General features: G+C 35.0%; 1 protein-coding gene across 9 annotated transcripts in view; it reads right to left on the reverse strand.

The window, feature by feature from the left end:
- The window catches only part of LOC101897407 (uncharacterized), a 166,088-nt gene that overhangs the window by 57,760 nt on the left and 95,831 nt on the right, over positions 1-12,497 (reverse strand). For 7 of the 9 annotated variants that reach the window (XM_059126922.1, XM_005183511.4, XM_059126921.1 and 4 more), the window contains exon 2: positions 3,169-3,416. The exons of 1 other annotated variant lie outside the window; for it this stretch is intronic. In XM_059126922.1, coding sequence (XP_058982905.1) covers positions 3,169-3,200 — 32 coding nt within the window. In that variant the 5' untranslated portion in view covers positions 3,201-3,416. Of the gene's footprint in view, positions 1-3,168; positions 3,634-12,497 lie in introns of all 9 variants that reach the window. One more of the 9 variants, XM_059126918.1, reaches the window with a different exon arrangement.

Here is a 12,497-nt window from a genome sequence, read left to right on the forward strand (position 1 = left end):
CCAGCCACCTAGCCATAAAGGGTGCATACACAGACCTTAATGACTACTGTAATTGCATCAAATGAATGACCTACAACAATACGTTAACTGTTCTGTTGTCGTGGCTTTACTGCAGTACCTGAGTGTGGCGGCCATTTATAGAACAACGGCGACAACAACGACAACGACAGCGATGCCGATGACGGTGACCGACCATTTGTGCCCACTTAATTGCTTTTAATTGATTAAACTCTAACAAAGACCTACAGCAGGGAACAAATCACCGGCGACATTGTACCAGCAATGAACACACACACTCACAGATACAAATACGATCTGATGCACAGTTGCCGTTTACACTTTAGTTAAGTTTAAGCAATCGAGCCATTCACATGCACCACAAAACGGCAGCAATAAAAGTTGCTTATTCAGCATAAGCCAATACAATGGAAGGAACTCCGTGTGGCATGAAGTTGATTGGTTTCGCATTATCTAGCTGGATGGCTGGCTGGGAAAAGGATTAAACTTTCAAATGGCTAATAGTTATTAGTGAGTGTATTAAAACGGAGGGAGGGATGAGTATATCCCATATCTACAGCAGATCTATAGCTGGTAGAAATATTGTGATATATAAAGATTGAGAAATAATTGCGACCAATTGTGGTTGAGGTAACAAAAGGAGTGGACCGATAAGTTCTATATTCAATCAGGTCTATGGTTTAAAGTTTCAAGAAAATCGCTGACTTGTTTCAATTTTTATGAGAATTATGGTTACAAAAAATATTGATTCTATATGAGGAGTGGACCGATCTGTCACATATTCACACTAGATCTAATGTAGATGAAAGGTCAAGTGAAAAGAATCAAAACGTTCACAGTTAGTGGGGGAGGAAGCTACTTTATTAAATAAAAAATGTAAATATTTGATATTTGGGTTTATATTGTCAGCTGTCATTTCTAAGACACTCGTTCGACAGCTGTTTAAATCATTCCAGATATTATATTGTTTATAAGCGTACAAGCATTTTGGTGAGAATTTTCCAGAAAACACATTTTCGTGATGGAATTCAAGCGTGATAGTTTGATTTCTTTATATTTGGCTGGAAAACCACAAGTGGCTATCGTTAGAGCACTCCAGTATTTAAATTTTGAATAAATATTTTAAATGTGAATAAATATTTTGGAAGAAATCAGCAACATCAGCGGAATAGGTTAGAAAAATAAACAAGCGTTTTAATCGAATCCCGTGTCGCAGCAGTGGCCGAAAAATGGCTAATGAGCTGAACATATCGCAATATTCCATTCGGCAAATATTGAAAAATAAGCTCGGAGTAAAGCCATTGAAATTCCAAAAAGTGCAAGAAATTACACCGCAACAGAAAGAAAATAGACTCAAAAGAGCTAAGAGTTGCTTCGCTTGGCCAAAAGTGGTCCAGCAGTTTGTAAATAAATAAAATGATCGTGTTTACTTGCCAAAGAGGTCAGCTGAAAATGTCCACCTTCGGTTGGCCACCAGAACTCAAGCGCAGGCCATGGTGATGGTGTGGGCCGCCATAACAGCCGATAGTCGCACTCCTCTCATATTAATCGACCGTGGCATCAGAATAAATGCCGAATATAATACCGAAAATATTCTAGAGGGTGTATAAAAGCCTTGGGCTCGCAAACCACCGCACTCAGCACGCGCCACCCAAGAATGGTTACAAAATGAGGTTCCTCGTTTCATTTCCTGCCCACAATGGCCACCAAAATCTCCAGATACCAATCCGTTGGACTATTGTATCTGGAGTATTTTGGAAAGCAAGGTTGGCACTAAAAAATACCAAAGTGTCGATCGCCTCAAGTAAGCGCTTCGCCGGGAATGGGCCAAAATACCGAAGAGCAACATTCGGGCAGCGTGTGAAGGTTTCATTGGCCGTTTGAAGGCCATAATTCGTGCCAAAGGTGAAACATTCGAACAAATCTAAACTTATTCTAAAATGTGATGTTATTTCCGACATTTTTAAATTTCATTCAATAAAATTTAATTTAGCCATTTGGTACACAAAAATCTTGAAATCGGATAAAGATGTATATTGTACCAATATCCAAATCTGAACCGATCTTGAAAATTATTGAAACACTTATTTCTGAACTGTACCTGAAATCTTGTAACAAAGATTATTGTTGCGGAGTGCATATTACACATGTGAGGGACTTAAAACACCAAAATCGGAAGAAATATATATGTTGAAGCTATAGCTATATCTGAACCGATTTTCACCAAATTTGAAGTACTTGCTTCTAGATTGAATTCAGTCAAAATTGCTAAAATTCAGGTCATTTGGACTGATATTGGCTATTTTGTGCTCAATTAACCCGAAATCGGTTGAAGATATATATGGAAGCTATATCTATGTTTTAACCGATTCTCACCAATTCCAATAGGGCTCGTCCTTGGACCAACAACTAGCGTTTGCAAAATTTCATCTCAATCAAATAATAAATGCGACCTGCGTTTTGTTCACAAAAATACATGGACAGACGGACGGATGGACAGACCGACATGCATAAATCGACTCCGAAAGTGATTCAATGAAGATCCTCGCTTCCTTCTCCATGTTACAAACAAATGCACATAGACATAATACCCTTAACACTATGTGGTGTGTGAACACTTTTGAAGTAGAGTTTTATGCGCGTCCAGTAAAATTTCTACTAAAACGAAACGCTATACTTTATAAAATAGAGGCGTTCAATGCTATATAATATACATATATTATAATTATATTACATTTATACTATAAATATATTTATATATGTTTTACTATAAAGCTTTTCATTTTGGATAGCAAGTACGCCTTAAAGTGTGTTTTAAAAATGGTTAACATAAATGTATAAAAAGTTGCTGTACATAAGCCTGACATATTTGTATGCGTTCACTTTTTTCTTCCTAAAAAATGATTTTTATTAAACATAGATTTTTAATTTATCTCAAAACGAAAAATAAGCAAAATATCCAACTAAAATGTTGTATTAAGCAATTAATAAATATTTAAACAATATCCTTGATCATCGGACGTAATTGCAGGCATTTTCCTGCATGGCAACGATGATGCTTATTTATGTTGAATCTTCCACAAAAAATGCAAAACACAACAAAACAAAATGAAAATCAACAACAACAACAACAATATGCCTCATACTTACCAATCCCATAATTGATAAATACAACCAAACATTCTGAACGATTTCAATTGCGCCCCGCACTCGCCCAAACAGAGACAAGGATTAGACTCCGTTATGTTGCCGGTTGATGGGAAACAGTGGCGTAGTTACACAAATGATTGATTTTGTCCTTTGGGGGTTATTATTTTTTGGTTTGGATTTAAAACATTGTTTGTTGTTTTATGGTCATGTTTTTTGTTTTTTCTTTCACTTTCTTGCGTTCTTTCATGCTATAATTGAATGGCAATCATAATGATAACGACGATGATGATCATGTACACAGCGAATTGATTTAATTATTTTTCATAATAATAAATGTTTACGTTTATGTGTTGTCTGTCAGCGGCAGCATCGTCGTCGTCACCATCATCATCGTTGCTGATGACAGGAGAATTTTAATATAGATTGTTTTTGTTGGCATGTTTTCGAATATTTATTGGAGTTTTTCTGTTTTATGTAAATACATATAAATATGAATGTACGTGTATATGTTGTGGCATGTGTCTGGCTATAATTTCCCTCGAAAAGCAAAACTATTCAAGGCAGGGGTTTTAATATTTTCATTTCGGTCGAATACATATCATACAAAATGCCATCATGCATTATGTTGTGACTAAAATTTTAACAGCAAAAATATTTTTTTGTTGTTGTTTTATTTATTTTGCTTTTAACATTTCAGTTTCAATTTTCACTTCATTTGTTTGATGCTGTTTCTCTATTATTATATATTTTTTTTTTTCATTACAAAATATATTTTTTTTTTCAACGCAAATTGTTCAGCCAAAATAATACCCAATGTTTTGTAAGGCGCAATGGCGAACAGCGGCCGGCATAAAAGTAATTGGAACATGGCATTTGGCCATAATCCAAAAATCTTAAGATTTATAAAAAAATTCAAAAGAAATTGCACAAAAAAGCGCACACAATAAAACATATTTAACAATTACTCAAAATAACATCAAGATGTCTTGATGTTTGCCTTGCTGCCAGCTTGGATTTGTTTTCCAATACATCATGCTGTGGCAAAGCAAAATATTTTTCCACGTGTTATTTCGCGCAATTTTCGGGTGATGCATTTTTAAATGAGCGTAGCAAAGTAGCTAGTGCGAAACACAGACTCTCATTTCCGAAACATATAAGTTTCTTTAATGTACATACACATATATCTTTTCATACATTCCATTATTAAATCTTTGGGGATGTCAAGAGCTGTAAATGCAACTTCTTAAAAATCTACCAACAAACCTCTTACTTTTCAAGGGCAAAAAAATAAGTGGTAATAATTCGCCGACTAAAACTCGACAAAAAAGGACAGAGAATGTAAATGGTTGTTAAAAGCCTCATATCTACATCAGCAACTCATTTTATTTTATTATTATACCCTCTGCCATATGGCTACAGAGGGTATATATATCATTTGATACGGTCAAAACGTGCGAAATAACGGTTTTAGACCTTAGTTCTCTTTAGACCAAATCCGCTTCAGTACATTTGCAGTCGATCTAGCGATGTCCTGGCTGGTAGGGATTTGGCGCAAACTTGGTACATCGTAATATTATTATCAAAATTAGATCGCGTTCCGAGACGGGCAAAGATCGAAATTTTCAAAAAAATATTTTTTACTGCACCGAAATAGAAGGGATCATTCGATTATGCTCCATCTTTGCAAATCCTAATATTTGCGGCAGTTTTAGGTCAGGTGAGAAAATGGATAATATCGGTCCACTCCATCAAGTACCTCCCCCACAAAGGGCCAACTAATTGAATAATTATAACTCTCATAAAATATGATTTATGAGTACGATAGTCTTAAAATTGGACACCTCATAATATTTCTACTAACACTAGATCTGAAGTGTATGTGGAATATATCGGTCCACTCCATCTGGTATCTCCCGCACAAACAGTCAAAATTTTGAGTAACCATGAAACCCATAAAACGTGAAATTAACATCCGATTCCATTCAGACTTGGCACATCTCAATATAGAGATAGATCGAACCATATTTTCTGGTACCTGCTTCACACAGGATTCATGATTTTGAGAAACAAAACGCTCAAAGAAAGCGAACTAAGCACCCAACTCTCTTCCAGTGACACACATACAAACATTTGTGCTAACACAAGATTTGTTGTGAAGATGATATATATCTGCGAATCCCTTCCCTTTGGTTTCCTTCCATGAGAAAACATTCGTGGCATCAGAATAAATGCCGAATATTATCGCGAAAGTATGCTGGATGGTGTATTAAAGCCTTGGGCATGCAAACATTTTGGCCGCAGACCTTGGACATTTCAACTGAACTCAGAACACACCACCCAAGAATGGTTGCAAAATAAGGTTCCTCGCTTCATTTCCAGCGCACAATGGCCACCAAAATCTCCGGATACCAATGCGTTAGACTATTGTGTCTGGAGTATTTTGGAAAGCAGGGTTTGTAATAAAAAATGCCAAAGTGTCGATCATCTCAAGGAAGCGCTTCGCCCGGAATGGGCCAAAATACCGAAGATCAACATTCGGACAGCGTGTGAAGGTTTCATTGGCCGTTTGAAGGCCATAATTCGTGAAAAACGTGACCAATTCGAACAAATTCTAAAGCTATTCTAAAATTTGATGCTATTTCCGACATTTTTTGCTTTCATTCAATAAAATTTAAGAAAAAGTGTAAAAATTATGGCGTTTGACTTTGTTGCAGTTTTTTTTATCTCACACTGTACTTCAGTCGATACATGTCCATTTTAAAATTTTCTTAAAATTAGCACATATCTCATATAAATTGAAGGAAGTAACCAATATAGTCCAAACATGGCACATGGAAATATTTAGAACATCTTTATATAGGTCCGCTACGAAATGGACAATATTGGTCCATTCCCTCGGAACCTACACCATAGAGGGTCAACAATTTGCATAATCATAACAGAAGTCAAAATATATTTAAATGATCTAACATTAAATGATCTAACGAATGGTATACTCTGTTCCGACGTTACTTATTACTTGGTAACTATAAAAGTAAGTTATTTTGCTTTGTAATTTTATAGGAATTTAACTTCATTTTCATTTTTAAAACTACTGGTAATGCAAGAGTTGGTATGTTTGTAATGTGTTTTTGTGCTTAAGTGGCTCTCAAGGTTTTGCTGAGATTTAATATTTCCTATTTGGTTCTATAAACAAATACATTCTCCTATGTTTATTGGGTCGTTAGCATTCAAATAAACTAAAAGGTTCTTGCCCTGAAAATATTTGGCAATTTTTTTGAGGAAAATTTGTCACTTTCAAATATTAAGCGACTCTGATTTACCTAATTTTACGAAAGCAAAAGGCAATGTAAAAGTTTCATATTTTTTCTAAACTCAAATATTTATGTAAAAGTAAAAAAGAAAAAAAAAACATTTCATTTGCATCTACTCAAATGTTCCACATTTTCTTCTTAGCTTAGCATATTTGCATACAGAAATTTTTAGGCAAAACTATGCCCTGCTGAAAACGCTCACAGAACACACACACTCGAGCGTACACACCTTGTCAGTGGTATGCAAATGAGCTTAGCACACATGGTTCGCAATGAGTTGCATATGTGTGTGTGCATGTGTAAATTTTTTAATATATTTTTTTTGTTATTATAATTTGACGTAAGCTATTTGCATAGAGAAATATGCCAAAAAATGCTCAACGATTTGCGTTTTTGATGAAATATGAAAATTAGATAATTATTTTCAAAGGCAAAATATTTGATCCAATAAAACGTTGTGCATTTACACTTAATTTTGTAATGGTATGAAAATATAAATATAAATTTGGGAATTATGGAATTTAAATGTACATCAGAAATGATATTACAAATTATTTTAAATTGAATAATCATAATAATATGTAATATCTTAATTTCCCTTTGTGTGTAACGCAAAAATCATATGCCCATTGTGGCGTATAATTGTTTGCAATTTAAATGACCATGGGGTGGTATAATTAATGTCATGAAATCAATATTACTTATACCACCAACAGACCCCTGCATTAAGCCATGGAAACGCCATGTAATCTGAATTTAAATGTAATTTTACATTAAAAAGTCCACCCGAGAAAAACAATGAATCCTTAAAATATTCCATGAAATTAATATCGACATAATGCCACCCATCCCGAAAACCACAAAATTGTTAAATGGAAATTACAAATCTAAAAATATTTATTATTTCATTAAAATATTTGTTGGTAACAGAGACGAAGGAGAAGAAACAGCAGAGCTAACAGTATGGTCTCCTTAATCGCCTGTAAGTACATTGCGGGTGGCGTAATTAACATTAATTGCAATTACCAGCAGTACAGACCAACGACGTACATATGTACAATAATTTTAAATTTTTTAATTGGCCCAAACGTATTTATGGCATTTTTATGATTAATTAAATAAATGTGGGCTTTTAATGCGTTAAATATAAATGAGTTAATACTCATGTGTTTGCATTGGTAATAAGTGAAATGAAATTATAATAAAAATGTTATTTTTGATACCAAAAAGTCCCTGGAGAATGTTCTACAGAAAAACTGTGAAGTAAAAAAAGGTACAACCAAATAATTAGAATGAAATATATCCATTCCAGAGATTAAACATAAATAAAATTGGATGTGTGAGAACTTCTGACTTATATTAAGAGAATAATAAACCAAAATTTTTTTGGCGAAGCTTTTAGAACTTTGGGTAGTTTCTTCTACTAATTTTCAAGTAATAAAAATATTCTGTCTACCGATTCGGCATAAAATAAATAAAAAGTCGGATTTATATTATATTTTTGACAAAGCAATAAAGAACAATTGATAGGTTAATCTATTGGATATGCAGTAAAAATCCGTCAATATGCAACATCTGATACCTCTTTCGTAATTAATAATGTGGAGAAGCCAGGAATATCAAGATTGATCTCAAATTACCCGAAATTTATATTTCTATCAGCAAATATATCACTCTAAGAGTAAATAAATACAGAGTGAGATGAAAAAACTGCAGCCACTCTCAGACTGCTGCCATTTCTAAACCACTCGTACGACAGCTGTTAAAATTATTCCAGTGACAGCTCATTATATTGTTTACAAGCGTACAAAAGCCACAAGTGGCTATCGTTAGAGCACTCCAGCATTTAAATGTGAATAAACATTTTGTGCATCGTACCATCGCTCGTTATCGTGACACTGATAGCGTAGCCCGACATCACGGAAGTGGACGGAAAAAAACAGAAAACACCAACATCAGCATAAATGGTTCAAAAGTAAATAAGCGACTTGATCGAAAACTGCGTCGCAGTGGCCGGGAAATGGCTCGTCAGCTGAACATATCGTAATATTCCATTCGGCAAATATTGAAAATGAGTAAAGCCATTGCAATTCCAAAAAGTGCAAGAACTTATACCGCAACTGAAAAGAATAGACTCAAAAGAGCTAAAGAGCTGCTTCGCTTGGCCGAATGTGGGGAACTGTCGAATTTGGTTTTCTCCGATGAGAAAACATTCGTTGTCCAGCAGTTTTTAAACAAACAAAATGATAGTGTTTACTTGCCAAAGAGGTCAGCTGAAAATGTGCACCTTCGGTTGGCCACCAGAACTCAAGCGCCAGCCATGGTGATGGTGTGGGCCGCCATAACAGCCGATGGTCGCTCTCCGCTTGTATTAATCGACCGTGGCATCAGAATAAATGCCGAATATTATGGCGAAAATATTCTGGAGGGTGTATCAAAGTCTTGGGCACGCAAACTTTTTGGCCGCAGACCTTGGACATTCCAATAGGACTCAGCACCATCACCACTCAGCACGCGCCACCCAAGAATGTTTACAAAATGAGGTTTCACAAGTGGCTATCGTTAGAGCACTCCAGCATTTAAATGTGAATAAACATTTTGTGCATCGTACCATCGCTCGTTATCGTGACACTGATAGCGTAGCCCGACATCACGGAAGTGGACGGAAAAAAACAGAAAACACCAACATCAGCATAAATGGTTCAAAAGTAAATAAGCGACTTGATCGAAAACTGCGTCGCAGTGGCCGGGAAATGGCTCGTCAGCTGAACATATCGTAATATTCCATTCGGCAAATATTGAAAATGAGTAAAGCCATTGCAATTCCAAAAAGTGCAAGAACTTATACCGCAACGGAAAAGAATAGACTCAAAAGAGCTAAAGAGCTGCTTCGCTTGGCCGAATGTGGGGAACTGTCGAATTTGGTTTTCTCCGATGAGAAAACATTCGTTGTCCAGCAGTTTTTAAACAAACAAAATGATAGTGTTTACTTGTCAAAGAGGTCAGCTGAAAATGTGCACCTTCGGTTGGCCACCAGAACTCAAGCGCCAGCCATGGTGATGGTGTGGGCCGCCATAACAGCCGATGGTCGCTCTCCGCTTGTATTAATCGACCGTGGCATCAGAATAAATGCCGAATATTATCGCGAAAATATTCTGGAGGGTGTATCAAAGTCTTGGGCACGCAAACTTTTTGGCCGCAGACCTTGGACATTCCAATAGGACTCAGCACCATCACCACTCAGCACGCGCCACCCAAGAATGTTTACAAAATGAGGTTTCTCGCTTTATTTCCAACGCACAGTGGCTACCAAGATCTCCGTATACCAATCCATTGGACTATTTTGTCTGGAGTATTTTGGAAAGCAGGGTTGGCACTAAAAAATACCAAATTGTCGATCACTTCAAGCAAGCGCTTCGCCGGGAAAGGGCCAAAATACAGCCGAACCACATTCGGGTAGCGTATGATGGTTTCATTGGCCGTTTGAAGGCCATAATTCGTGCCAAAGGTGACCAATTCGAACAAATCTAAAGTTATTCTAAAATTTATGCTATTTCCAACATTTTTTGGTTTCATACAATAAAATTAAAAAAAAAAAAAACAAAACATTTAAAAATTATGGCGTTTGAATTTGTTGCAGTTTTGTTTTATCTCACTCTGTTGGTCTCCTTATGCAAAAAAACTGTAAGCCTTACTTGAAAGACAGGAAATTAAAAAAAAAAAAAAATACATTTATGTGGGTTTCTGTAAATTCTCCTACCAAGGAAATTTTTTAGAAGTCTGACGCCAAAGACAAAAGTACTCTTCATTACATTTCTCTACAAGTCAGCTGGAAAAAAGAAATATATATTGCCATCACATATTAAGAAAATATTTTTTAATTTTTCCGAAACGTATCAAGAAAATATTTCTAAATTTCTTTAAAAGTTATTTTTCGGTCCTTTTTCGATTTGATGTATGAAAGTTGCCTAAAACGTTGTTTTAGAAATATTTTACCCAAAATTTCACTGTAAGTTTCAGAATAAAACATATAACCATGTGAAATAATTTTCGAGAAATTCTTTATATTAAAAGTGGAAATTATATGTTTACGTTTTTGAGTTTTAATTATCTATGTTTCTAATCTGAGCCAAAATCGCACATAATACTTGCTTTTCAAGGGAAAGTGTTAAAGGAAGAAATATTCTATAACAAATTTTATTATGAGTCTATGAATCAAAGAAATGTGTAAACTTAATAATGACCATACTTTTTCGACTAGAGTTTTATTCTGGACAAAATTTTGCACTTTTATACTCTATTTTGTCTGAAAATGGCTACAAGAGATTAATAACTATATGAAATTCGAATCCAGTACTGCTTAGCAGCAATGAATGTCCAACCAACAAATTTCAATTTTGTTGTACAAACACCATAAAAAATATATTGTAAATCAGTGCAGATGGGAATCCCCATACAAATAAAATGTACATGAACGACATTTCTCTGGGAATCAATACGAACTTTTGACATTGATTGGTGGCACACAATTCGGTCGGTAATTCAATATGATTAATAAAATTATGTATGTACCGTAATGTAACTGAAAACCAACAGGCACGTGTCGATCCCTAGCCATAGGAAGGGACTTAATGGCAAAAGCTTGTACATTTGTAAATAATCACATGCGTCCGTGTGTGTGAGTTCGATTGTGTTCAGAACTAATCGTGACATATTCAAATATTGTTACCATTATTTGCCTTTACTTTGCCATTTTATGCGGTGTGTTCATCAAGTGACACCCCGTAAAAGCTTAACAAAACAAGAAAATCCTACGATAAGGCAGGAGGACATAAACTCAGACACACAAAGACACACACACATATATATTCTTACATACATACATGCCCATAAGGCTAGAGATATAGAGAGTAATGTATACGTTTTCTTTGCGTTAGCGACATTTGTAAAGCTCTAAATGGTTATGAGTCGGTTGGGTGAGTTGCAAATCTCTTTTTGCCTACAAACGATATTAAATGACCCATTGGCTTAACGGATTTCCTGCAAACGATTCAATTTCTCTCTGTATTGTATGTTATTCGAATATTGACAAATGGCCGCAAAGTCCAAGGGGAGAAAGTTTGATTTTGCATGATTGTTTGTAACACAGATTTCCTTCCACACTCTTTTGAAATGAATTGTAATTTCATGGGATTCCAAGAAATAAAGTGATTATAAAACAAGATTTGTTGCTAATCAATTGCAATTGAATTAAAATAAAGAGAACTAGTTAGGGTTAAAGATGGCAAGCAATTCTTCTTGTTCAATGGGTCTGTCCGATTACTCGATTATTGTAAATTTTTATTGGAAAATATGTTAGAGATTCTTTCTGACGTTTACTGAGATTTTGCAAATTCTTAACGGATAAATTTCATTTTGCAATCACTAGCAACGTTTCTTCTTCTTTTTTGGGGTATTTAGTAAATATCAGGCTGAAAACATTTTTATTTAAGTTTTCCCTAGCCCAATTGATTTTTGGCCTATTTACCTTTCACAGTTTCCTTGAAAAATGGAATAAAACTATCCTACTCTCTCGGAAAGAAGATGCTTGACAATTCATACAGGAAAAGTAACCAGCCAGACCTAATATCGGTTGATAATTTTTTCAATCGTAAACTATTTCACTTTTAGAATCAATCTCAAAGTAACTTAATAGTCAGAAGTTTGTACGTAAAATAAGTGAGAGGTCTGTTCATCTCTGTCATCTGTTGAAAAATCCTTTTAAATTTTAAACGTATTTAGAAAGTTGGGCCTATTAGATCATATTTTTGTACTTCTTACAGAAAGTCTAGAATTATGATTTTGTTTTAAATATTCGAGAGTGGAAGAATTCCAAGAGTACGAGTTTTACAAGAAGTTTTGTCTATATTTTATGGTTCTTATAAAAATAAGATGGAGAGTCAAAATGTTCGATATAGAGTAAGAGCGTAACTTACGAGCAACATCATGTTGAAAAGGTGTGTGTCTGTGGATATA

The sequence above is a fragment of the Musca domestica genome, unplaced genomic scaffold, assembly GCF_030504385.1.
Source record: "Musca domestica strain aabys unplaced genomic scaffold, Musca_domestica.polishedcontigs.V.1.1 4, whole genome shotgun sequence".
Classification (NCBI taxonomy): domain Eukaryota; kingdom Metazoa; phylum Arthropoda; class Insecta; order Diptera; family Muscidae; genus Musca; species Musca domestica.